Raw genomic sequence first — 26,879 nt, forward strand, 5'->3', positions numbered from 1 at the left:
CTTCTCCATCCCCTGATGCTGCCTGGCTTGCTGTGTTCTTCCAGCCTCCTGCCTGTCTATCCATTAGACTTCCTGGCAGTGCATTCCATTCTCTACCTACTCGCTGAGTGGACTCACTTCCCCCTTGCTCCTTTTGCAGCTCTGCTACAGGAAGGATATTAATAAATTGGAAAGAGTGCAGAAAAGATTTAAGAGGATGTTGCTGAGACTGGAGTATTTGTGTTATAAGGAGAGGCTGGATAGGCTTTTAACTGGGAGGGCGAGAGGTGACCTTACAGAGATTTATAAAATCGTGAGGGGCATAGATAAGGTGAATAGCCAAGGTCTTTTCCCCAGGGTAGGGCAATCCAAAGCTAGAGGGCATAAGTTTAAGGTGAGAGGGGAATGATTTAAAAGGGACCTTGAGGGGCAGCTTTTTCACACAGATGGTGGTGAGTGTGTGGAATAAGCTGCCGGGGGAAGTGGTAGATGCAAGTACAATTACAACATTTACGAGACATTTGGACAGGTATGTGCATAAGGAAGGCTAAGAGGGTTTTGGGCCAAATGCAGGAAAATGGGACCAAGTTTAGTTTGAGAAACTTGGTCAGCAAAGACGGGTTGGACTGCAGGGTCTGTTTCCATGCTGGATAACTCTGACTGTATGATTGTTTTTGTTTGTTTTACAAGCAGGAACAGTGTCTCCCAATCTACTCTGCCCAGCCCACCCTTGATTTTCAAAACGTCCATCAGATCTCTTCTTCGACATCTTGTCTCCAAGGAGAACAGTTGACAAGTCATGTTGCTGATGCATAAGATTTTAATGCTGCCACATTTAGAGTCCTGTGCGCACTTCTGAACCCCCACACAAAGAGGCTTTGGAGAGGGTAAACAAAGAGGTTTATAAGAAGTTGATTGTATTCGCTGTGAGGAGAGGTTGGACAAACCTGGATAGTTTTTGCGAGAGCATTGGAAGCTGAGGGGTGGGGGGGGGGGGCATGGGGGGGGCACCCTGATAGAAGTATATAAAATTATGAGAGGCATGGATTGGGTGGATAGTCAGAGTCTCATTCTCAGTGTGGAAATATCAAATACTAGGGGACATAGGTTTAAGGTGAGAATGGAAATGTTGAAAGGAGATGTGGCTGATACTTAATAGAAACTTAAACAGCAGGTTTATTTTTAGATTACATTACATTACAGTGTGGAAACAGGCCCTTCGGCCCAGCAAGTCCACACCGACCCGCCGAAGCGCAACCCACCCAGACCCCTACGTTTACCCCTTTACCTAACACTACGGGCAATTTCCCATGGCCAATTCACCTGACCTGCACATCTTTGGATTGTGGGAGGAAACCGGAGCACCCGGAGGAAACCCTCACAGACACGGGGAGAATGTGCAAACTCCACACAGACAGTCGCCTGAGTCGGGAATTGAACCCGGGTCTCTGGCGCTGTGAGGCAGCAGTGCTAACCACTATGCCACCGTGCCACCCACAGGGGTGGCAGGTCTGGATGTACTGAAGTTGAGTCATACTAGACTTGAAAAATTATCTCTGTTTCTGCTTCCACAGATACTGCCAGACCTACTGAGTTTCTCCAGCACTTTCTGTGTTTCTTTCAGATTTCCAGCACCTGCCGTATTTTGACTTATTTGAGTGACTGGTTCTTCATTGCCGTCTGAAATAACTTCAGCAAGACCCAAGATTCAAGGGCAACAAAGGCTGGTCTTGCCAGCGAAGGCCACATCCCATCAAAGAATGAAGAAAACCTCCAATAGGTTAGACATTTTGACATGAAGTGCTTTAAGGAGGTGATTGAAAGCCTGAAGTAGCATTCTGTCATATCTGATTACCACTCTTCCATGCTCTGTTCAATTTGATCTGTATAATGTTTTTTTTTAAAGGTTGTATAGAATAACAATGGTGGCATCACACACATGAAACCCCTTTGTACTGTGGTGTAACTCAGCACCTTCCTGGTGCTTGGTTGACAGGGCAGTGAGCACTGCTGAATATCCCTCTATTGTCTACTGGAGCATGTGTGAAGTTCATTTAAATTCAACATAAAGGCACATTTTTCCTCATATTACAATTGTGTTCTGCCCTCAGTTTAAAATTCTGAGCACCACTCCTATTTTCTTTTTGGGGTCGGTGTAGATGTTGGGCATTTATTGCTTTAGGGAGTGATCGGGTCCCAAGTCAGTCTGATACTCTCACCAAAGTGCTGCATTAATTGGAAGGGTCAATTCTGCTGTGCCTAGCCAATATCCCTTTTTCCTACACCCCTACTGGCCTGCAAATCATCTCTTTCCTCTGGTTACTAAAAGCATTTTCCTATTTCTTGAACCAAAACCACATCTAGAATCCTGTGTAAAGTACTGGTCACTGTACTTATGGAAGGAGGTTAATGCACTGGAAGTAATTCAGATAAGATTCATGAGTCTAATACCTGGTACGAGTGAATTGCCTTATGAGGAAAGGCTAGACAGGTTAGGCCTGTATCCTCTGGAATTTAGACAAGTCAGAGGTCACTTAATTGAAAGATATAAGATCCTGAGGGGACTTGACATTGAAATGTTGAACTTGGGTTGTTGAAAGGATGTTTCTGTTGTGGGAGAATCCAGAACCAGGGGTCACTGTTTAAAGAAAAGTCACCCATTTAAGACAGAGATGAGGAACCATTTATTTTTCTCAGAGGGTTGAGAGTCTTTGGAATTCCCTTCCTTAAAAGCATGAATGGAGTATCTTGAAGTACATTTTAAGGCAGAGGTAGATAGATTCTTGATGACCAAGGGCTTGAAAGGTTACTGGGAGGTGCAGGAATGTAGAGTTGAGGTTAAAGTCAGATCCGCTGTGATCTTATTGAATGGCAGAACAGGCTGGAAGGGCTGAATGGCCTACTCTTGTTCCATGTTCATAAACCATTCTTGGTTTTAGAATTTCTGATCAATGCTTTGCTCAACGCCATTCCCTCCACATCACTGACGTCCCCTCATCCCAGGACTGTTCCTGTCAATCTCTGCCAATCATTTTCCAAAACCTTGATCTCATTCTGAAAGAATGAAGCTCCGAACTAAGCACAGTTCTCCTGCTGAGAGTAAACTGGCATTTTCAGGAAGGTTTAAAGCAACATTGTCGCTTTTATATTCTAGGCTTTTATTCATAAAATCAAGGACGCCATGACAGATTCTTGAGCTTGTTCAGCCGTCGAGTCTTCGTATCCAAAACCTCTGGACCTTTTGGTTCCTTTTGAAAACAGCACCATTCAGCTTCCAGTTCATCTCCTCATCCTCCTACCAAAATGGATCACTTCGCATTTCTGAGTTTTATTGCTAATTTTAAAAACTGATGTTGTAAATCAGAAACAAAAACAGAAATTGCTGGAAAAGCTCAGGAGATCTGGCAGCGTCGGTGGAGAGAAATCAGAGTTAACGTTTCAGGTGGAGCGACCCTTGCTCAGAACTGAGGAACTGAGTTCTGAGCAAGGGTCACTCGACCCGAAACGTTAACTCTGATTTCTCTCCACAGATGCTGACAGACTTGCTAAGCTTTTACAGTAATTTCTGTTTTCATTTATTGCTAATTTCTCTGCCCATTTCAGCCATGCCACCCCTCAAGTCAGTTACTATTCTCCACAGAGCTCACAACATTCCAGTGTTTGGTATTGTTCACATACCTGCATCTCGGGCATTGATGTATATCAAGAACGGTGGTCCTAATACTGTCTCTGGGGAGGCACCACTGCACATTTCCCTCCAGTGTGCATAACAATCATTCACCTCCCTTCCTCACCCTTTGCTGGCCTGACCTAATTTTGTGTCTATGCTACTACTTGTCTTTATAATTCCGTGAGCTTTCAATTTTTTAAAGTTTTGGTCCTTTGCCTTATAGTTAATGGGAGGAGAAGTTACTTCCTTTGTTACTGGTATGGGACCAGCAATGTAACAATAAGAGACACTGTGGTGCTTGAGGGAAGGGGAGGTCAGCTGAGGCAAGCCAGGAGTTTAGCTGTGATGTATCGGAACGGCAAACAAGTTGCTTAATATCCAACTGGGCACTCAGTTCTCTCCTGTGAATTCAGCATCTGTTATGTGACCGGTGTAGAGAGACTTGTGTCTGTGTAGGTTTCCTCCGGTTGCCCCAGTTTCCTCCCACAGTCCAAAGATGTGCAGATTAGGTGGATTGGCCGTGCTGAAATTGTCCACTGTGTCCAGGTAAGGTGGGTTAGTGATGGGAAATGCAGGGTTACTGATATAGGGTAGAGGAGTGGGTTTGGATATGATGCTGTGCGGGTTAGTGTGGACTCGATGGGCCAAATGGTCTACTTCCATACTGTAGGGATTCTATGATTCTATTCTGAACTGTCTGAACCATCTGTTTATTGGATACGGTTTGTAACTTGCTGACAAGCTCAATAGCAAAGCTGCCCAGCTTTGGTTTCAACTTTGCCATTTATTTTTAAATGCATTTTTCTTCTTATCGTCATCGATAGAAAGTCAAGTACAAACTAGGAAATGATATCTTGCGACAAAATAAATTCACAGTGAATTACAAACAGAACAAATACTTATCTATTTTTAGGAATTATCTGCTGAGGTAGTTGCAACTTCAAGAGTTTTTTAGTCTTTTCCATAGTTTCCAATTTGAGAAATTAAAGCCACATTTCTCTGGTGAGATCTCTCCTTCATTTACTTAGCTTGACTCTCTCCAAGATATTAAGCCTTGAGCCCTTTCTCTGATTAAGTAAATCCATGTGTCAAAGTGCTTCTCCTCAGGTTGAAGTCAGCAACAAGCTCCTGCTAAAGACTGTTCCCATTTGACTACTAAGGCTTTTTCAAACCTCGACATTTAAAATGGCTGTGGCCATTTGTGGTTACATTATTGGAATCACTACAGGCTTTTTGCACGTTTATGTTGCCAGGGTTGGATCTGAGCTACAGGGAGAGGCTGAGCAGGCTGGGACTGTTTTCCCTGGAGCGTCGGAGGCTGAGGGGTGACCTTATAGAGGTTTACAAAATTATGAGGGGCATGGATAGGGTAAATAGGTAAAGTCTTTTCCCTGGGGTGGGGGAGTCCAGAACTAGAGGGCATAGGTTTAGGGTGAGAGGGGAAAGATATAAAAGGGACCTAAGGGGTAACGTTTTCACGCAGAGGGTGGTTTGTGTATGGAATGAGCTGCCAGAGGATGTGGTGGAGGCTGGTACAATTGCAACAATTAAGAGGCATTTGGATGGGTATATGAATAGGAAGGGTTTGGAGGGATATGGGCCAGGTGCTGGCAGGTGGGACTAGATTGGGTTGGGATATCTGGTCGGCATGGACAAGTTGTACCAAAGGGTCTGTTTCCGTGCTGTACATCTCTATGACTCTATAACTGCTTTCTCTCATCTCAGTTTAGCTGATGTTACTTTCCATTAGTCCGGAACCTGTTGCCAGGCAGCTATTTTCCCCCAAAGACACCTAAGCATTGAAACCTAGCTTCCAGCAAAAGAACACCGCACAGTTCTATGTTCCTGTGAAAAACAAAATGTCTTATTCACTGCAACAAATAAGTCCCAAATTTTGATTGTTTTCCAACTCATATTTCCAAATAAACATACGCAATCCTTACTTTCCAGTAATCAATAATGGCTATGGAATCATAGAGGTAAACAGCATGGAAAAAGACCCTTTGGTCCAACTCATCCATGCCAACCAGATATCCCAAATTAATCTAGCCTGTTTGCCAGCATTTGACCCATATCCCTCTAAACCCTTCCTATTCATATACCCCCATCCAGATGCCTTTTAAATGTTGTTATTGTACCAGCCTCCACCACTTCCTCTGGCAGCTCGTTCCATATACACATGTGATGTGCTGCTTCTTTAACAAGGTTGTGTCGTCCTTGGTTTATTTTTCAGAGGACCCAGAGTCTCCGGGAGGTCTAGGTTTGAAGGGCTTTCGGGCCAATCTGATTAAAGCTAACAGATACTGCCTCAGGCAAAAAGGCTTTCAAGTATATAAAAAAAACACTTGTACAATGAAGGGGGCTTGGCCAGTTCTACCAGCTCAGCTTTTTTCTGGTTTGGTTTGCTTTTTATTAGGCAATCAGTTGTGAAGCTGCTGGACCCAAAGAAGCAGCTTCATGCTGACCCTCCCTGTCTCTAACATCTCTCCTGTAACACCCTGCATTGCATTTTCCTTTTTTTTGCAAAGGGGTGTTTATGGGGATTGCTGAAAATATTGGGAACAGCACCATTAAGTTGGATAATCTGTTAGGTTTTTGGATAGGGTTAAGTAATTCTGTATTCTGTTCTCTTTTGTTTGTATTTCATTCGGTAATCTTGCAAATAAATTCTGTTTTGTTTAAAACTAAAGTGGGCGGCACGGTGGCACAGTGGTTAGCACTGTTGCCTCACAGCGCCAGAGACCCGGGTTCAATTCCCACCTCAGGCGACTGACTGTGTGGAGTTGGCACATTTTCCCAGTGTCTGCGTGGGTTTCCTCCGGGTGCTCCGGTTTCCTCCCACAATCCAAAAACTGTGCAGATTAGGCAAATTGGCCATGCTAAATTGCCTGTAGTGTTAGGTGTAGGGGAATGGGTCTGGGTGGGTTACGCTTCGGCAGGTCGGTGTGGACTTGTTGGGCCGAAGGGCCTGTTTCCACACTGTAAGTAATCTAAATGGTTGGGCCAGCTGTATCACTCCTGGGATATCCACATATACATGTTCAAAACAACCAGCAAAGTTAGGGTCCAGGTTATTTTCTACAAATGTTTTGAAAGGGTCTGGCCTGGTGCATAACACATACCAGCTTCTGCAAGAAAAAGTTGCCCTTAAGCCCCTTTTAAATCTTTCCCCTTAAACCTATGCCAAGAAATACTTGAACTCAAACAGCAAAGGCAGTAGCTTTTTTTCCCCCAAGTTCCAAAACAGCATATAAAACAATAATTACTGCTCCTGGAATTCAAGGAAATCAGCTCCAACACCTAAAATACCTCAAAAAAGGAGTAGCTCTTACAGCCACAATTTGTTTTCCATCCTTCATCTTGGATTTTTCCTGGAGTGTGGGAGTCCAGAACTAGAGGACATAGATTTAGGGTGAGAGGGGAAGGATATAAAAGGGACTTAAGGAGCTACTTTTTCACACTGAGGGTGATGCGTGTATGGAATGAGCTGCCAGAGGAAGTGGTGGAGGCTGATACAATTACAACATTTAGAAGGCATCTGGATGGGTATATGAATAGGAAAGGTTTAGAGGGATATTGACTAAGTGCTGGCAAATGGGACTAGATTAATTTAGGATATCTGGTTGGTGTGGACAAGTTGGATGGAAAGGTCTGTTTCTGTGCTGTACATCCCTATGACTCTATGCCCTCTAACTTTGGGCTCCTTTACTCTGGGGAAAAGACCTTGGCTATTCAACCTGCCAATGCCTCTATCCCCTAGTCGTATCTTTGCACTCGGCTTTGTGAGCTGCTGCTTACTGATAACATCTCATGAAGGTCAATCACAGCAGTTTGTAGTTTGGTTCTCTCAGGCCTACAAAGAGCTGGATGGATAGTCAGCACCAGAAAGGCTGAGCTTATGACCCAGGACATAGAGATTCAGCTTCCATCGACATTGACATTGACATGAAAACATAAAAACTGACTGTAAAAGCTTCTGTCAGTATGTGAAGATAAAAAGATTAATAAAGACAAATGTCGATCTCTTAAAGTTGGAATCAGGTTAAATTATAATAGGGCATGGCTGACCAATAACAAAATCAGAAATTGATGTAGGTCTAACAGGTCTGACATTGCAGCTGCAGCTACATATTTTGGTTCTATCTTTACAAATCAAGTCCTCAAAATGTAGGAGTGTACACGGTCTAGTGTGAGGGAGAAACTGAAGGAAATCAGTTTTAATTGGGAAACGGGCTTGGGGAAATTGATGGGATTAAATGCCACAGGACCTGATAATCTACATCCTAGGGTACCTCAGGAAGTGGCTCTCGAAATACTGAATATATTAGCGGTCAGGTTTCAAAATTCTATAGACTCTAGAACATATCCTATGGTTTGGAGAGTAATAATGGGGGTAGGGAGAAAACAGGGAATTATTGATCAGTTAGCCTGACATCAATAGTGTGGCACCTACCAGAGTCCACTACAAAAAATTTAAAAGTACAGCACTTGTAAACAGTTACTGGGTTGGTCAGAGTCACCATGGATTTATGAAAAGAAAATTATGCTTGATAAATCTACTGGAAGTTTTGAGGAGAGTTGGTAAGGGGAGTTGAAGTCAGTGGATGGGGATACTTGGACTTTTAGGAAGCTTTTGAAAAGGTCCCACATGAGAGATTACAATGTAAAATTAAAGCGCATGGGATTGGGGGTTAGTGTACTGGCATGGAGACAGAACTGGTTAGCAGCCAGGAAATAGAAAGTAGGAATAAATAGATCTTTTTTTAAATGGCAGGTCATGACTGGTGGGGTACCACAGCTATTTACAATATATATTAACAATTTAAGTGGGTGAACTAATTGTAATATCTCCAGGTTTGCAGACAACACAAAGTTGGGTGGGAGAGAGAGCAGTGAGGAGGGTGCACAGATACTTCGGTGTGATTTAGACAGGCTGAATGAGTGGGCAAATGACAGATGAAGCATAATGTGGGTAAATGTGAGGTTATCCACTTTGGTTAAAAACAGGAAGGTAGATTAGATTCCCTACAGTATGGAAACAGGCTCAACCAGTCCACACCAACCCTCCGAAAACCCAGACCCATTTCCCTCTGACTAATACACCTAACACTATGGGCAATTTAGCATGGCCAATTCACCTTACCTGCACATCTTTGGACAGTGGGAGGAAACTGGAGCACTCCGAGGAAATCCACACAGACACTGGGAGAATGTGCAAACTCCACAGACAGTCGCCCGAGGCTGAAATCGAACCTGGGACCCTGGTACTGTGAGGCAGCAGGGCTAACCACTGAGCTACCGTGCCACCCCGAACGACAACAGATTGGGAAGGGGGAAGTGTGCAACAAAAACTTGGGTGTCCTTGTACCCCAATTGTTAAAAAGTAAGCATTGCAGGTGCAGCAGGCAGTGACGATGAGAGGATTCCAGTACAGGAACAGGGATATCTTGCTGTAATTGTACAGGACTATGATGAGACCACACCTGGAGTATTGTGTGCAGTTTTGGTCTCCTTATCTGAGGAAAAATGTTCTGGCAATGGAGGGAGTGCATAAATGTTTACCAAATTGATTTCAGAGATGGCAGGACTGATGTACGGGAAGAGACTAGATCTGTTAGTGGTGGGGTCCTGAACCAAGAACCAAACTGCATAGTGCTCTGCATTTACTCCTTTGTGGTGAACACATCACACCTTGACCAGCCTAGAGACGGAGGGCTGGAAAGCTGGAATACGGCACAGAATCTAACCGTCACCCCTTGACAGTCAATCAGTCAATGGTGTAACTATCATTGAATTCCCTACTGTCAACAGCCTGGGGGTTCCATTGACCAAAAACTGAACTGAATTCTTCATACAAACACAGTGGCTACAAGAGCAGGTCAGGGGCTAGGAATCCTGTGGAGTGTTTCTCACTTCCTGACTTCTCAAAGCCTGTCTATCATCTACAAAGCACAAGTCAGGAGTGTAATGGAATACTCCCTACTTAATACCCAAGAAGCTTGACACCATCCAGGAAAAAGCAGCCCCCTTGATTGGCTCCACATCCATCAACATTAACTCCCTCCATCACTGACATTCAGTAGCAGTACTGTGCATCATCTACTAGATTACAGAATCTTTTTGGTGCAGATAGAAGCCATTCAGCTCAATACATCTGCAAATGTCACAAAGAGTATCCCAACCAAACCCCGCATTCACCATGATTAATTCAACTGACTTGCACATGTTTAGACTGTGGGAGGAAACCAGAGCACCCAAATGAAACCCACACAGACACAGGGAGAACATACAAACTCCAAATAGTCATCCGAGGCTGGAATCAAACCCAGGTCCCTGGCACTGTGGGGCTGCGGTGTTATCCACTGTGCCACTGACATGTGCTGCAAAAATTCACCAAAGATCCTCAGGCAGCTCGGCCAAACCATGACACTACCATCTATGAGAACACCACCAGCTGCAAGGCCCCCTCCAAGCCACTCACCATCCTGACTTGGAAATATATTCTTCAGTGTTGCTGGGCCAAAATCATGGAAATCATGGCCAATCCCTAAGGGCCTTGTGGGTCTACCTCCAGCATATGGACTGCACTGGTTCAAGATGGCAGCTCAATTTCTCAAGAAAAACTAAGGGTCAAAGGTTATGGGAGAGAAAACAGGAACAGAGGAATGAATTGGATGATCAGCTATGATCAGATTGAGTTGTGAAGCAGGAGGAAAGGCCTGAAATGGCCTACTACTGTACCTAATTTCTAGGTTTTGTATTCTCTAATTAGTGTGGATAATAAACACTGACACAGCCTGCAATGTCCACGTCCCATGAACGACTAAAAAACATTTGACTCACAAATAGGAGGTTTTATTGGGCCCATCAGTTTGCAGGAAGACTGGGAATTTCCTGCACCACATTCCCTTCATGCTGTGGACAAGGAGATGCTGGTCAGGAATCTAAATCCAATAGAAAACCTGGCCTCCTGCCCATAGGACTGAATTGGTCTTATTTCACACCCCCATCTCCTACCTAGTATGACTCTCAGAATACACCCAGGACAAAAATGCAGTTTTCAGGCCTTACAGCTTGTTATTCAGAAAAGAATACACTGAATGTATAGTTCAGCCAATTTTATTGCGTAAATTAAGTAAAAAAAGGCAAATTTTTTTGCAAATCCATTGGACTGCTAAGTGCATACACATTTCTATATTTTATTGTTTAAAGTCTACACATCAACACATAACACTGCAATTTTCCCTTTTACGTCCAGTGCATAAGGTTTACATCTACATAAAACTAACATTTTTCTGCAGAAAATCTTTAATGTTAGACACCAAGTCCAGTGGTGAAGGGAGACTCCAAATCAGAATGACAAATATACTGTTGAACTGTTTGAAGGGCCCAGCTTCTTGTTCAGTGTGTGGGATTGGTCCTTCATACCAATATGAAACATGCCAACTACCAGGTCACAATGTTGCAATAAGTTTAGTTCAGTGGCTTGTAAACACACAAAACCCCTGCCAAAGCGACATCCCTCTGATCCAAAATCCATGTCAGTGTTACAGAGCGGTCTGTGTGTGACTGTGTGTCTGTCTGTGAGAGACTGTATGCATGTATCTGAGTATGTGTGTGCGAGAGTGTGTCTTTGTATTTATATCTGTGTATGTGGGCGTGTGGGTGTGTGTGCAAGGGGGAGGAGAGGTGAAGGTGGCAAAGGGTTCACAGCTGGAGTATTGCAATTAAGTCTCCTGTCACCTTAATGCATTCACCTTTCGAGTTACATATCTAATAATCTCTCCCCTGTCATGACCCGTCAGCTAATAAAGTGCGTTATTACATACAAAAAAAGCAAAAAGATTTTTTTTAGAAAGAAAAGAATCCAAGGCCAGTTTAGATCCGAAACCACTGTGTTTGAGGGCTTTAACATAATGATCGTGTGGCTGACAGATTCCCTTAGGACAGAGACCTGCTCGATACAATCGGGAAACATTATGCTGCTCTCAAAGACTAGGCACCTCTAGCACTTTGTTCTCAAGATGTGGGCCATCCTCCGGCCGACATCGGGTTTCCAAGCCTGCACAAAGCTCTTCATGTTGACTATCAGATAGCCTCTCTGAATGTCCTCACGCCCTGCGATTAGATATTCTGTACCTGTGAAGAGTGAAAGTCTCGAGTTAATGCAGTGCTCAGCACTGGGAGGAGGATGAATGCTGCACATGGAAAAATAGCACCAATAGTCATTTAGGAGTACAGAACTGGAATACTGCGTTCACTGGTTGCAATACACTGACATCCTAATGCCATGACTGGTGCTACATAAATGCATGCCTTTCTTTTTGAAATGACACACTTTGAAGGTTCTTGCCAATCCTTACCAGCGAGCACTTCCTTTACAGCTGACTGTGTACCAATTGCAGGCCGACCAGGAAATCACTCATGCAAATAACTATCAGGAAGTATGGGCCAGGATTCATTCATGGCAGTTGTGTGGAATTAATACAAAAAGTGGTGAGATCGGCAAGGGCAAATCATTTTACAGAATCGCTCTGTTAAAGAAAAGGAGGAATAATTTCTTCAGCATCTTCAATAATAGATTGCATTCAAAGATATTGAAGGAACAGCCATATTAATTTGGAGGTACAGAACTCAAGGTTTGCTGACAAAGACATTTTATCAAAGTTTTAATCTTGCTCTCATCTAGAAATACTATATGAGAGGGTAGTGTCGATTGGCTGACGAGACTTTGATTGGCACGAGCATTACCATGGAGAGTACACCAGTTAATTATGACTGACAGTTAACTGTCAAAAAATAAAAGACCAAAAGAGAAAATGCTGGAAACTCTCAGCAGGTCTGGCAGCATCTGTAAGGAGAGAAAACAGCTGACGTTTCGAGTCTAACTGACCCTTTGTCAAAGCTAAAACAAGGGAGAAATCGGGAGGTATTTATACTAGGCTGAGAGAAGGTGAGTCATGACTCCAGAAGCAAAGGTAGCAGTAAAGAGGTGATAATGACAGAGTGCATAGAGAGATTATAGGGAGATTAGGAGCTGTGAATGACCAAGGCTGAAGCCGGTGCTATATGACAAAATATGTGGGGGATGGGGGGCATGGGTGAAGCAGAGGCAAAATGGAAAACAGGGGAGAAGAGGAGAGGAATTTACGGAGCAGAATGAAAACAGAGGGGTCGAGATGGGATAATCATCTGAAGTTGTTGAATTCAACGTTGAGACCGGCAGGCTGTAACGTGCCCAGTCGGAAGGTGAGATGCTGTTCCTCCAGTTTGTGTTGAGCTTCACTGGAACATTGCAGCAGGCAAAGAACAGACATGTGGGCACAGGAGCAGGATTGTGTGCTAAAGTGGCAAGCCACGGGAAGGTCCAGGACCTGATTGCGTACAGACCGAAGGTACTCAGCAAAGCGATCACCCAGTCTGCGTTTTGTCTCTCCGATATAGAGTAGACCACATTGGGAGCAACGGATGCAATAGACCACATTGTTAGCCTGACTGATAATATAAAATTGGGTATGTGCAATTATGCAGGAGTAAGACAATTGAAATGTTGGACTTTATTGCAAGGGATGGATAGAACATAATGGTGAGGAAATCTTGCGAAATATAGAGGGCATTAGTGAGACCACACCAACATCGTATACAATTTGGTTTCCTTGCGTTTTGGGAGAGGTCAGTGCAATGAGCTAGTGCATGGATCAAATTAACACCACCAGCACAGGATTCAATTCTTGTCCCACCTAGGTTGGTAGAAAACTTGCCTCCTCACCTTCAGAGCTCAAACTGGTTTCAGGATCCATGGTCTTTTGAGGCCAGAGAATTCTAGATTCCCACCCTCCGCGGTGTGAAGAAGGTGCTTTCTAATTTCAGGCCTGAATGTGCAGGCCAGCTGCTTTGTTGAATAATGTACACAGAGCATTGTGCTGGTAGCTAATGGCCATGCACCTTGTGTAGGTCTGCAGCCACATGTAAGTCAGACCAGGGAAAGCTATAAAGTCATACAACACAGAAACAGACCTTTCAGTCTAACTCCTCCACGCTGACCAGGTATCTTAAACTGAACTTGGCTTTTTTGTCTGTATTTGGCCCATATCCCTCAAAACCTTTTCCATTTATATACCTGTCCAAATGTCTTTTAAATGTTGTAACTGAACCTGCATCTACCATTTCCTCTGGTAGTTCATTCTGCATACGAACCACCCTCTGAGTGAAAAATTGCTCCTTAGGTCCCTTTTAAATCTTTCCCCTTTCACCTTAAACTTATGCCCTTGAGTTTTAAATTCTTCTACTGATTTCCTTCCTGAAAGAGGTGATAACAAACCAAATGGCTTTTTACAATAATTACACGGTCACCATTGGGCAAACATTTTGGTGTGGCACAGTGGATTTGTAAATGTAGGAGAACAACATTAAAATGAGGAAGAATAAAATTATAAAAATTAGAGAAGTAAAATGTAAAGAAGAAATGAACAGATTAGCACCTTACGTGAAGTAAGAAACAGATAGTGCTGGAGAAACTCAGCAAGTGGTACAGTGGCTCAGTGGTTAGCACTGCTGCCTTACAGCACCAGGGTCCCAAGTTTGATTCCACCCTTGGGGGACTGTCTGTGTAGGTTTCCTCTGGATGCTCCAGTTTCCTCCCGTAGTCCGGAGATGTGCAGACTGGATGGATTGGCCATGGGGAATGTGGGGTGACAGTGAAGGGGTGGGTTTGGGTGGGATGCCCCTCAGAGAGTTAGTGTGGACTCGATAGGCCAAAAGGCTGCTTCCACACCACAGAGATTCTATGATTCTTAATCCAGATTTTCTCTGAATTGAAATTTCACCATTTGCCCTGATGGGGTTTGAACCCATTTCCTCAGGACATTAGCCTGAGGTTCTCTGTTACTAGCCCAGTGATATGATCACTGCACTGCCCATTCTCTTGGTGGTGATTTATGTCCCTCTGTTCCATCACAGCTCTGCATCTCTCACCATTGGGAAAATAACACCAATGGTTGCTCACGTAATGTGAAGAGATTCCTTTATTCTGACTGGTCATTGATTCTATAGAGATCTGCTGAGCATAGTTGTGCTTCAGTAGCCTTTACTCCCAGTGTGGCGTGACAAGGTAACTAGTTTCATTTGCATGTTGGGTAATGAATATTCATCATGATAGTGACAGCTTTGAGCTAGGTGCTCTGATGTTAACATGTTTCTTACCAGGATTCAGAATTGGGCATGTGCAGCCTCGGTTTGTCCACGATTCTAGGTACAGGACTCTTTTGCCCCGGTGAATCTTCAACTTTGTCAGTTTCAACACTTTCTTGACCTTCACGACGACCTCTGCATGTGACCCTTTGTCATGAGCTGAGAGAATCTTTACTTTCAGGACTGTTGCAATGACAGGAAAATGGATAGACAATGATTAAAACCAAATTCTGAATAACAGCATAACATTGCAGATGCAGATGCACAGAGAATGCTGGACAAACTCAGCAGATGTGGCAGCTTCTGGGGAGAGAAACAGAGTTAATGTCTCAAGTTTGGCAATGAAGTCTAAAGGTGATTCATACCAAATGGAAACATTAACCCTGGGTTCTGAAGAAGGGTCACTGGACTCTAAACACTAACTCTGCTTTTTCTCCAGAGATGCTGCCAGACCTGTTGAGTTTCTCTGGCATTCTCTGTGTTTGTTGTATTAAACCAAATTACACTCACAAGACAAGGCAAAACCTGGAAAGTACCAGAAAAGCGATTCCTACACAGTCAACATATTATTCATAACATTAGCGCACAGCATTAACTTCAGGGCTGTCACTTCAGCACAAGGTTTGAAGACTGATTTACGAAGCTATTCAATTAGATTATTCATTCTAATTACTCATGGGTATCCATTATTGCTGATATAATTCCTGTTATTTCGCAATAAGGAAGGAGAATGATTTTATCGATGGGCTTGTCATGGAGTCATAGAGTCATAGAAATGTACAGCACAAAAACAGACCCTTCAAAGCAAATTTTCCATGCCGACCAGATAGCCTAAATTAATCTAGTCCCATTTGCCAGCATTTAGCCCATATCCCTCCAAACCCTTTTAATTCATGTATCCATCCAGCTGCCTCCTAAAAGTTGTAATTGTACCAGCTTCCACTACTTCCTCTGGCAATTCACTCCATACACACACCACCGTCTGCCAGAAAGGGTTTTGCCTTAGGTTCCTTTAAAAGTTTTCCTCTCTCACCTTAAGTGTACAACCTTTACAAAAAATAGTATGTCATACAACCTCAGGGACATCATCTAGTACATTGCAGCCAATACGGTCCTTTTGGAGGGTCGTCATTGTTACAATGTAGGCAAAAGGAGCAGCCAATCCATACACTGCAAGATCCCACAACCGACACAAAAGGATGACACAGATAAATATCAGTCTTGGTTGAATTCTGCGCTCTTCAAGTAGGGCTATGAGACTTTGTACATCTAATGGAGCGGGCAGGCGCACTGACCTCTACACCGCTGATGCCAAACGCCAACTCGAGGACACATCTTCCTACTGCCCTCTCGACCATGACCCCACCCCTCATCACCAAACCATCATCTCCCAGACCATACAGAACCTCATCACCTCAGGAGATCTCCCACCCACAGCTTCCAACCTCATAGTCCGGGAACCCCGCACTGCCCGGTTCTCCCTCCTTCCCAAGATCCACAAGCCTGACCACCCTGGCCGACCCATTGTCTCAGCATGCTCCTGCCCCACTGAACTCATCTCTACCTACCTCGACACTGTCCTATCCCCCTAGTCCAGGAACTCCCCACATACGTTCGAGACACCACCCACGTCCTCCACCTCCTCCAAGACTTCTGTTTCCCCGGTCCCCAACGCCTCATCTTCACCATGGATATCCAATCCCTCTACACCTCCATCCACCATGACCAGGGCCTCCAAGCCCTCCGTTTTTTCCTCTCCAGACGTCCCCAACAGTACCCTTCCACCGACACTCTCATTCGTTTGGCCGAACTGGTCCTCACCCTTAACAATTTCTCCTTTGAATCCTCCCACTTCCTCCAGACCAAAGGGGTAGCCATGGGCACATGTATGGGCCCCAGCTATGCCTGTCTCTTTGTTGGCTACGTAGAACAGTTGATCTCTCCACCCTCTCCTCCCTGACCTATCACCTTCATCTCCTCCCCCACTCACCTATTGTACTCTATGCTACTTTCTCCCCACCCTCACCCTCCTCTAGCTTATCTCTCCACGCTTCAGGCTCTCTGCCTTTATTCCTGATGAAGGGCTTTTGCCCGAAACGTCGATTTTGCTGCTCGTCGGATGCTGCCTGAATTGCTGTGCTCTTCCAGCACCACTGATCCAGAAGGTGGAGTCTCAGCTGAACATCACATGTAAAAAACAGCACTTCCAACAGGGTAGCACCCCTACAGCACTGCACTGGGAGTATCTGACTGGACTTTGTGTTTCAGTATCTGGGGTTCAGTGATCTGACTCAGAGCTGACAGCATGCAACTGAGTCACCGCCCATGTGTGATTACAATTCATTCCCTCATGGGATGTGGTGTCACTGGCTGGCCAGCATTTATTGCCCGTTCCGAGTTCCCCCTTGAGAAGGTGGTGGTGAGCTGTCTTCTTGAACCGCTGCAGTCCTTATGCTGTAGGGAGACCCACAATGCTGTTAGAGAGGGAACTCCGGGACTTTGACCCAGTGACAGTGAAGGAACAACAATATATTTCCAATATATATTTCAGGATGGTGAATAGCTGGGAGGGAAACTTGCAAGTGGTGATGTTCCAATTGACCTGCTGATTGTCTCGATTCCCTGTCTATAGAGCACAACACTGGGGTGATGGCTCAGCAAATGGTGATTTTACACAAGAGATGAGGTGGAGCCTGATCATGCACAGTGTGTGTGTGTGTGTGTTTGTGCCCGCGCGCGCAGGGCCTGGTGCTCTGAAGTGCAGTTGAGATAGCGTGTCACACCCGAACAGTGGGAGTGGGATTTTTGGCACCATCAAGGTGGCTTGGCAGAGCTTCAGTGGCACCAGCTCTGCCAGGCCACTTCCGCCAGCAAGTCCAGGTTCAATCGTTATCTTCTTTCAAAGTAGGGGTCTCTTATGAAACTTCAGCTGGCACAATGTATAGAAACATAGAATCCGTACAGTGCGGTAAGAGGCCATTTGGCCCATCAAATCTGCACCAAGCCTCTGAAGGTCATCCCTATCCCCACAATCCCACATTCCCCATGGACATTATGGGCACTTCAGTCCACCTAACCTGTACATCTTTGGACTGTGGAAGGAAACTGGACTATCCAGAGGAAACCCACACAGACATGAGGAGAATGTGCAAACTCCACACAGACAGTTGCCCGAGGGTGGAATCGCACTTGGGCACCTGGCACTGTGAGCCTTTATGCTGCAATGTTGGGTGGAGGGTGTATATTTATACATACATATACACACACACACACACACATGCAGGTACCCACACATGCAGACACACACGCGCAGGCAGACACACGTGTAGACACACACACACACACGTGCAGACACACACACACACACGTGCAGACACACACACGTGCAGACACACAGCCTTTGGCATGGAACAAGGTGGAGGCAGTACATCTGCCCATGGCCCCCCTTAAACTGGGCATTTTGAATGGCAAGGCAGGTTCCAGCAATTTTCAAAATGGAAAACAATGAGATGAGTGTCTCCACAACTCACCAAATGTATACTTCATGTTGCAGAACACTTTGGGATTTCCTAGGATTTGCTTCCTGCACTCACACTTCCCTGCAAGAAAAAGTTAACAGGTGAGATCAGAGAGAAGAGCATTAGTTCCGCCTTAAGTATCAGAATCTGGATGGAGACTTGACAAATCCAGGAGGAACAATAATGTATACCAATTGAAATCTTGTGCTGGATTTCCCTCTCCCAATGCTAAGTGAATCATGTCACTGGTTCCTCATGTGGGAAATGTGCTGGGTCAAAATTCAATACTCACATAAAGCTACAAAGGGGTAGTTTAAATGGTGGATAATTTAAATGTTTTGAAAAGGTTCTGAGCAGTGATTTATTTTGATTGATTCATGAGGAGAGAGTGTTTTTACAAGGGGAATCTCAATGATTGTGTGTTTGAATGACAGTTTTATGGCTTTCTAAGTGGGGTAAGGTTTTTCACCTGGAGTTTGAATAGCTGATTTTTTTTCCTTTAACTTCCATGTCCTTTTCCTAAACTCAGGGTTATTATAAAGCTCTGTACATAGTGAACACTGTGTGAATGGATATTAAATATAGGAATGTTGGGAGCAGGATCCTGTCCTGAATGCATCAGCCACTGAAAAGCCGTCAGAAATGCACTCAGTGCAGGAATAGTGTCACAAGCAGAAACTCACCCGTTTTTTGACAGTTGCTGTGGAAATAGTTCAGTGGGGAAAGACATAAAACCAGATGGTGATTCATTACCACTGTCTGTAAAGCCAAAGTACACAAACCAGCAGGAAGCAGGAATCCTTGAAAACATTTTGATGTAAAGTGTGAAGAATGAGGGTTCCTCACCTGAGTGTCTAAGAGCAGAAAAACCTTGTTCATCTTCCCAGTTCCAAGTGAGATCTCTCTCAGTGAGAGTGGACAAGAGGCCCTGGTTGGGAGCTGCGTCAGCAGGCTGCTGGTACCAGTTTACATCGACAGCACTATCGGATTCAAAGAACACCCATCAGTGGCATTAAGGAAATTTTAAGAATTCCATCTGAATTAGCTTTCTCCTCAATATCTTATGAACGGTAGTGGTGACCTGCTCCCTCTATTCCAAACCCAGCAGCTACCCGACAGGTTTTTTTCCAAGATAAAGTCCCTGAGGACATCAGCCAATCCCAGACTAGAAGATTGGGTTTTGACAGGATCAGGGGGAGCTATTCTATTCCAAGTCACAGCTTCCATCCCACATGCCAGGCTGCTCATCTCTTAAGAAAGCATTCCTTCAAAATTTATATACCAATGATGTTTAACGATTTAATGATGAAGACAGATTGCATAAAACTCTACTTTGAGTTTTGAAGTTTGAAGTGTGAATTGAGGGATTTGATGGGATAAACAGATAGAAATTACTTCCTCTGCTGGGGGTGAGAGGCGGTACTAAGTCCAAAAAAGGAACCAGAACCTTAAAATTAAGGCCAAGCTGTTGGATTGGGGGTGAAATCAGAAAGTATTTTTTGAGACATTCTGAAATTTTTGTCCCCAAAATGCTGGGTGTGGAGGGACCTTTTCAAGACCAACATCGACGGCTTTTTTTTGGTGAGGGTATAGGGATAGGGACCAAAGGCAAGTTAATGAAATTTATCAGTCATGATTGAATTGAGCTGATTAACAGGCTTGTGGGGCTGAATGGTCTCCTCCATTCATGTGTGCCTGTGACCCAACTGACAGAACACAGTGTACCACATCTGGGTTACTTCAGAAGGCATTAAGGACATATTGTGGATTGGAGGAATGAGCAAGCCTGAGAAAGTCAGTAACTTATCTTCCTGGAGGGATATCAGGGAAATAATTGAAAGTCCACAACAACCTAATAGTTTTTTGATGGTAATAATTGCTCTCTGGCACGAGCCACAAAATGATTTAATCGTTCTACTTTTGTGAGGCTGGGCTTTGAACTCACAACCTCAGAGTTGCTGGTACAGTATCCATGCCACAGTTAGGCTAAAAGGCATGAATTCGAGCTCTGTTTCTGTGGAGCTCTGCTGGGTTGCACCCTCTCATTGGAGCCTGTGAACCTACCTGCTGGTACAGTCCCCAGTGTAAGGATCACAGCTTTCAGGGCAGTCACATGGTCGGCAGCCATATTCTCCAAGGCCCCAGTATCCCAGCATACACCTGTCACACTGGGGCCCAGTCACACCAGGTTTACACAAACAGTCACCAGTCACGGGATCACAGGGGGCACGGGGCTGTGAAGGTAACATGGCAGAGCCAACAGGGTGGCATGAGCAGGCTAGAGACAAACAAATAAAGAAAAGATTTTCAGCACATCCAGCAACATCCTGGGGGTCACTTCTGACCAGAAATTCAACAGGGCTTGCCACATAAATACAGTGGCTACAAGGGCAGGTCAGAAGCTAGGAATACTGCAATGAGTAACTCACCTCCCAGCTCCCCAAAGCCTGTTCATCCACAAGGCACAAGTGAAGAGTGTGATGGAATTCTCCCCACTTGCCTGGATGGGTGCAGCCCCAACAACTCTCAAAGAGCTTGACTCCATGCAGGACAAAGCAGCCCACTTAATTGGCAGCACACAAGCATCCACTGTCTTCACCACCAATGCTCAGTAGCAGCAGTATTTACAAGATGCACTGCAGAAATTCACTGAGGCTCCTTAGATAGCACCTTCCAAACTCATGACCACTTCCATACTTCCATCTAGAAGGACAATGGCAGCAGAAACATAGGAACACCACCCCTTGCAAGGTCGCCTCCAAGCCACTTACTATCTTGACTTGGAAATCTATTACCGTTCCTTCACTGCCGCTGGGTCGCAATCCAGGAACTCCTTCCCTAAGGGTATTGTGGATCAAGCCACAGCACATTGATTGCAGCGATTCTAGAAGGCAGCTCACCACCACCTTCTCAAGTGCAGCTAGAGATGGACAATGCCTACTGGACTTCAGTGGGCACTTGCAACAGATTGGGATGACCGTGTGAACACAATAACAATTTCGAGGTGGACTCTGCCAATCAAGGAATTATTTTCATTAAAAAATCAAAATAGAAACAGCAGACCTGTCCATGTTTCTTTAGGTAATGCCAGGGGAACACACAGACAGTGAGCAATGCTGCTTTGCAGGCATTTGCTAACATTTCAACAGCTTTTGCAGTTTGTAATTAGAGGTTTGTTTTCCTGAAGGCAACAGAATGCAATCAGGACCATGCTGACTTGAGGGTGCCACAACCCTCACTACTCAGCATCTGGAGGTGCAACACCCTGCACTTTCTAGCATAGCTGCTTTTGATTTGCCTCTTAAGACTCTTCCCCTCCTTCATACGTCACTAATGGAACATCACTGGAATTCTGCAACTGGTTTACAGATCAGTCTATCTGTAGAATTAGAATTAGCTTTCTTGTCATGTACTCAAATGAGTACAGTGAAAAGTGTACAGTCACCACTTTTGGCATCATCTTCGGTACAAAGGTGTCAAGATACAGATTCTGAAGTACAAATTCTCAGGGGAAGAAATATAGAAAAATAAAGAAATAAAAAGTTCAGAATGTAGAATGGAATTGTTTGAAACTGTCTGCTCAGGTGGAGTCAGGAATTATGATTTTTTTTGCTGCTGCCAACATAATCCCTCAAGCCTACATCAAAAATCAAGGAGAGAAAATCATTTCCATTCACAAATCTCTGGGAATGTTGGACATGGAATTTAACTTTGGGGAAGATTTATCACTAGATATGTCCCTGAGCCAATACTGACCCCAACACAGGGTATTCATCAATTTATTCCACTCATGTCTGGAATCAATCTTGAGACACATCTCTCTCCAGCTGTATGTGCTCAGCCTTTACTTGTTAGAATGATACAGTCACACGGGATAGGAGGAGAAGACCATTCAGCCCATTGTGCCAGCACATTTTTCACAATGTGGTATATTGGAGATGCAGCATGTGAGTTATGTAAGATCATAAGCCATTGCCTTTATTATCCCTCTCTAAATTTCGCCACCACTCTACCTCAGACACTCCTTCAAAAGACTACCTTTGACCAAGCCATTGGGTCATTTGACCAAAGATTGCCTTAAATGGCTCAGCGCCATTTATTGTTTCATAATTCTTCTGTGAATTACTTTGGGATTTGTTACATTAAAGGTGTTATATAAATGTACATTGTTGATAGATGATATATATTTGCAAGTAGGAAGTGATTTTTGAACCTGTGGCTCTCAGAGCTCTCCAGTGTGTGGGTTTTCGTTGCTTCGTGACTGGTCTGCTATCAACTAATTGATCAAAATGTCGGGTCAATGTACCATGGGATTCACAGAGCCAGAGGATGCAGGGTAGTGTCTCTGTCTCAGTTTGCTGATGGCCGTTCTGGATCAGATTGGTGCCAAGCCAGAACAGAACACTTCCTTTTCTGGCCAGGGTGGTGGAGATTATGACACTGGGTTACACCTGCCTTTCAGACAGAAAACCAAAGAAGAAGTGAAGGTGGCTACATTTCTCCTCTACTCCATTGTGTCTATCTCCCTCCTGGGTCTGTAAGCACTGTGAATAAAAGTGATCCCACAGTAACAGCATCACATACAAGGGGGCCTCCATGTTAGTAACCTGAACCAGGAGTGTGAAGGTGATGATGAGGAATCAGCAGCCTCCTGTAAGCTGTGCTGGCTTTCTTTTGTATCAGGCTCCTAGCAAAGATCAATTTCAGCCCAGGCCATTTGGCCCATCTAGTCCACAATAATCCCAATAGTGATGTTTTTATAATCTGAATTCCATTTGTTGCCAAGAACCTAATTCCTTCTTAAAACCTATAATGCGGTCTTATTTCATTGCTCATAACGATAATGACAATTATTAAAATATTCTACAACAATCAGATTCCATCTGCTTAAAGTGTTAAATTGTGGATAATAATAATAATGAGGAGATTAGCTTGGCTAAGAGTCACGTTAATGCAATCCAATGCAACTCCTTTGCAAAGACTGTAAACATAGTGGGAGAGACTAAGAGGCAGTTCAGCATTAATTCAGAGGTTTATTAATCCATATTCAGCAATGATTCAAGCAGTAACACTCTTACCGAGGCAGGTATCCGGAGCAGACAGGGGGACTCTGATGTTTCTGTAGAAGCCAGTCTGGCACAGTTGGCAGTGCTGTCCCTCGGTGTTGTGCCCACAGTTGTCACACACTCCACCACTATGATTACCTGATGCCAACCAAACCTTGAGGTCAAAATGGCAGCTGTTTGCATGGTTGTTGCATGTGCATTCTGTTACATGGGGAAAAATAATAGATAATAATCGCTTCAAGCGAGCAAGACAGAACTAAAACTCATTGGAACAAACTCATTCAGAAATGCCAAATGATTCATTTGTCTGCATTAAAGTTTCTCCTGGATGACTTCCCTACCTAGAAATTGCCAATTTTGGCCAACCGGATTTTATTGGTCTTTATTCTCTACACAAATGGTACTTAATTCGGAGATCAGAATGTTTCAATCCCCCTTTGCCATTTCTTTAAAACAGGGCTTTAAAAACTCAGAGCTTGATTGAAAACCCCCAGCACTAGGGCAGTGGTTGCTGGGTGGGCTGTTGTTGGGGTACAGAGAATGTCCACCTGTCGTTAGGGGCCATCACAGACAAAGGCCCCTTAAATTTACCATGACACATTTTACCAAGGCCTCGGAGAGGAAGTGGGTCACACAGCAAATTGGCAGGTGTGGCCTATCCACCGGGGCCTGCGTCCGAGGCCTTTGGGCGGATAAATCCTCATGGGGAGAACAGGCCACAATGGGGCCCTGGTCCAGTGCTAGATTGGAGCAAGGAGCTTTACTTGTTAGAATGATACAGTCACATGGGAGAGGAAGAGAAAACCATTCAGCCCATTGTGCCTGCACGTCTATTTTGGAAGAGCACTTCAATTAATCCCATTCCCTTCACTCCCTGTGCTTTTTCTCCATTGCCCTCCAAATTCCTCCTTTCCAAATATTTATCCAATCTTCTTTTGGGTGTAACTGTAGAGTTGGCTTCCACCACACTTTCAGGTTGTCATAACAACTCGCCCCGTACTCTTTAACATTCTACTCTGCTATTCCCACTCTCCTCAATCCCGGTATAATCTAGAATATCCTGAGGAATAGAATTTCAGTCTCTCACTCGCACCCCATAATCCTTATTATCCCATCAAAACCATAGTCTCCTCCCCCTAGATTATAATAATACTGTCTGTCTAACCCCTCTCCAGATCACACAGAGCCATAGAAAAGTTTACAGCCAAGAAAGTGACCATTTAGCCCATCTGGCTGAATAAATCAATTCATCATCTTTCTTTTGCCAATTACCTTCAGTCTCTATTCTTTAGTTGTTTCCTCTCCTGTAGTGGAATCAGTTTCTCCTCACTTTCTCTCTTAATCTCTTCGTGGTTTTGAACTTCTGGGAAAGTTCTCCTCAATCTTCTCTGACTCAGGAAACCAATCCTGGTTTCTCCAGTCTCTCTGCAGCCATCTTCCCAGGGACTGTTCTGGTCAACATGTACCAAACGATCCACATTCATGAAGTCATACAAGTGGACAGCATGGAAACAGGCCCTTCGGCCCAACTTGGCCATGCTGCCCAGTTTTCACAATTAAACTAATCCCATTTCTATCCATATGGCCCAATATCCCTCCATTACTATCATCCAAGTATCTGTCCAAATGTTTCTTAACTGATGAAATTGTACTTGTTTCCACCATCACCGTTGACAGTCTATTTCAGACATGCACCATCCTCTGTGTAAAAGAAATTGCACATTTAGAATCTCTCCCCTCTCATCTTAAACCTATGCCCTCTACATTTGGACTCTGCTATCTTGGGGAAAAGCTGTTAGCTGTCTAACTTATCCATGCCATTCATGATTTTATAGACCTCTATAAGGTGACCCCTCAGCTCAGGGAGAAAAGTGCCAACCTATCCATAAAACTCAAACCTTCCAATCCAAGTAGCATCCCAGTAAATATTTTCTGCACTCTTCCCAGTTTACATAATATCCTTTCTATAGTAGGATGACCAGAACTGCATGCAGTACTCCAAATGTGGCCTCACCAATGTCTTGTACCACTGCATCAAGCTCTGGCCGATGAAAGCAAGCATCCCAAAAGTCATCTTGTTACTTACTCCGGCATGGATTCGCAGTTCCCCTCTTGCCATCTGCTGGTCTCCATGGTCGGTTGTTGTACAAAGGCCTGCACCGTTCACAGTGCTCCCCCATGGTGTTGTGTTGACAGATACACTTCCCATGGACCTGTCAGAGAAAGGTATGGAGAACCTCAGGAACTGGGGAAGGAGCTGATCACTCAGTGACAGACTGGAAAAAATAGTGAAAAACTTCATTTATATAGCACCTTTCACTCTCTCAGAATGTCGCAAAACACTTTAAGCACCTTTATGAGATGTAGTCACTTACATTACCAAAGGAACACAGCAATCACATAGAATATATAGAACATTGAACATTACAGCACAGTACAGGCCCTTCGGCCCTCGATGTTGCGCGGACCTGTCATACCAATCTGAAGCCCATCTAACCTAACTATTCCATGTACGTCCATATGCCTGTCCAATGACGACTTAAATGTACTTCAAGTTGGCGAATCTACTACCGTTCCAGGCAAAGCATTCCATACCCTTACTACTCTCTGAGTAAAGAAACTACCTCTGACATCTGTCCTATATCTATCACCCCTCAATTTAAAGCTATGCCCCCTTGTGCTCGCCGTCACCGTACTTGGAAAAAGGCTCTCCCTGTCCACCCTACTTCCAGCTCCCCCAATTCAGCAATAAAAAATGCACAGAATCTGTTTCATGAGGGATAAGCATTGATTGGAAAGAACGCTCGGCCTCATTGAATGCTCATTGGAATGTTGGCTTGGATAAGATACTCAACTGTTTAAATCTGGGACCTTCATGAATCCAAAAAAACGGTGCAAACACAGGCTAAGATACACTTCCGTGTCCAATCCTAGTCCACTTGCTCCCCATACCTTTTAACATCTCACTTAGGCTATTCCCTTTCTCTTCAATCCCAATACAATTTAGAATATCCTGAGGAATAAAATTTCACTCTCTCACTCATACCCCATAATCCTCAGCATCACATCCTAAACAATAGTTTCCTCCCCCTGGATTATAATATACCAATCTATCTAATCCATCTCCAGATAACACAGAAAAATTACAGCACAGGAGGAGGCCACTCTGCCCATCAGGTCTGCACTGGCTGAATAAACTAGCTACTTTTTTTCCCTACTTTCCACCCCTGATCTACAACCTTGTAGATTACAGTGCTTCAGCGGCAAACCCAGATTCCTTTTAAGTGACTTGAGGGGTTCCACCTCAATCTGCAACCTAGGCAGGAATTCCAGACATCCACCATTCTCTGGGTCAAAAGACTTTTTTGACAGTGTGGAAACAGGCCCTTCGGCCCAACAAGTCCACACCGACCCTCCAAAGAGTAACCCACCCAGACCCATTTCCCTCTGGCTAAA

General features: G+C 44.3%; 1 protein-coding gene across 1 annotated transcript in view; it reads right to left on the reverse strand.

Annotated features, from left to right (window-relative positions):
- Nucleotides 1-10,752: 10,752 nt before the first annotated feature.
- Nucleotides 10,753-26,879, reverse strand: part of ntn4 (netrin 4) — a 52,016-nt gene continuing 35,889 nt past the window's right edge. Inside the window, exons 4-10 of the mRNA XM_043713305.2 lie at nt 25,510-25,636; nt 23,436-23,624; nt 20,422-20,635; nt 19,204-19,337; nt 18,370-18,438; nt 14,852-15,022; nt 10,753-11,788 (exon numbers count right to left, since the gene is read on the reverse strand). Of these exons, the coding sequence (XP_043569240.2) occupies nt 11,655-11,788; nt 14,852-15,022; nt 18,370-18,438; nt 19,204-19,337; nt 20,422-20,635; nt 23,436-23,624; nt 25,510-25,636 (1,038 nt within the window). The 3' untranslated portion in view covers nt 10,753-11,654. The remainder of the gene's footprint in view (nt 11,789-14,851; nt 15,023-18,369; nt 18,439-19,203; nt 19,338-20,421; nt 20,636-23,435; nt 23,625-25,509; nt 25,637-26,879) is intronic.

The sequence above is a fragment of the Chiloscyllium plagiosum genome, unplaced genomic scaffold (assembly GCF_037043375.1).
Source record: "Chiloscyllium plagiosum isolate Xiang-an unplaced genomic scaffold, Cpla_swu_hap1 HiC_scaffold_23, whole genome shotgun sequence".
NCBI lineage: Eukaryota > Metazoa > Chordata > Chondrichthyes > Orectolobiformes > Hemiscylliidae > Chiloscyllium > Chiloscyllium plagiosum.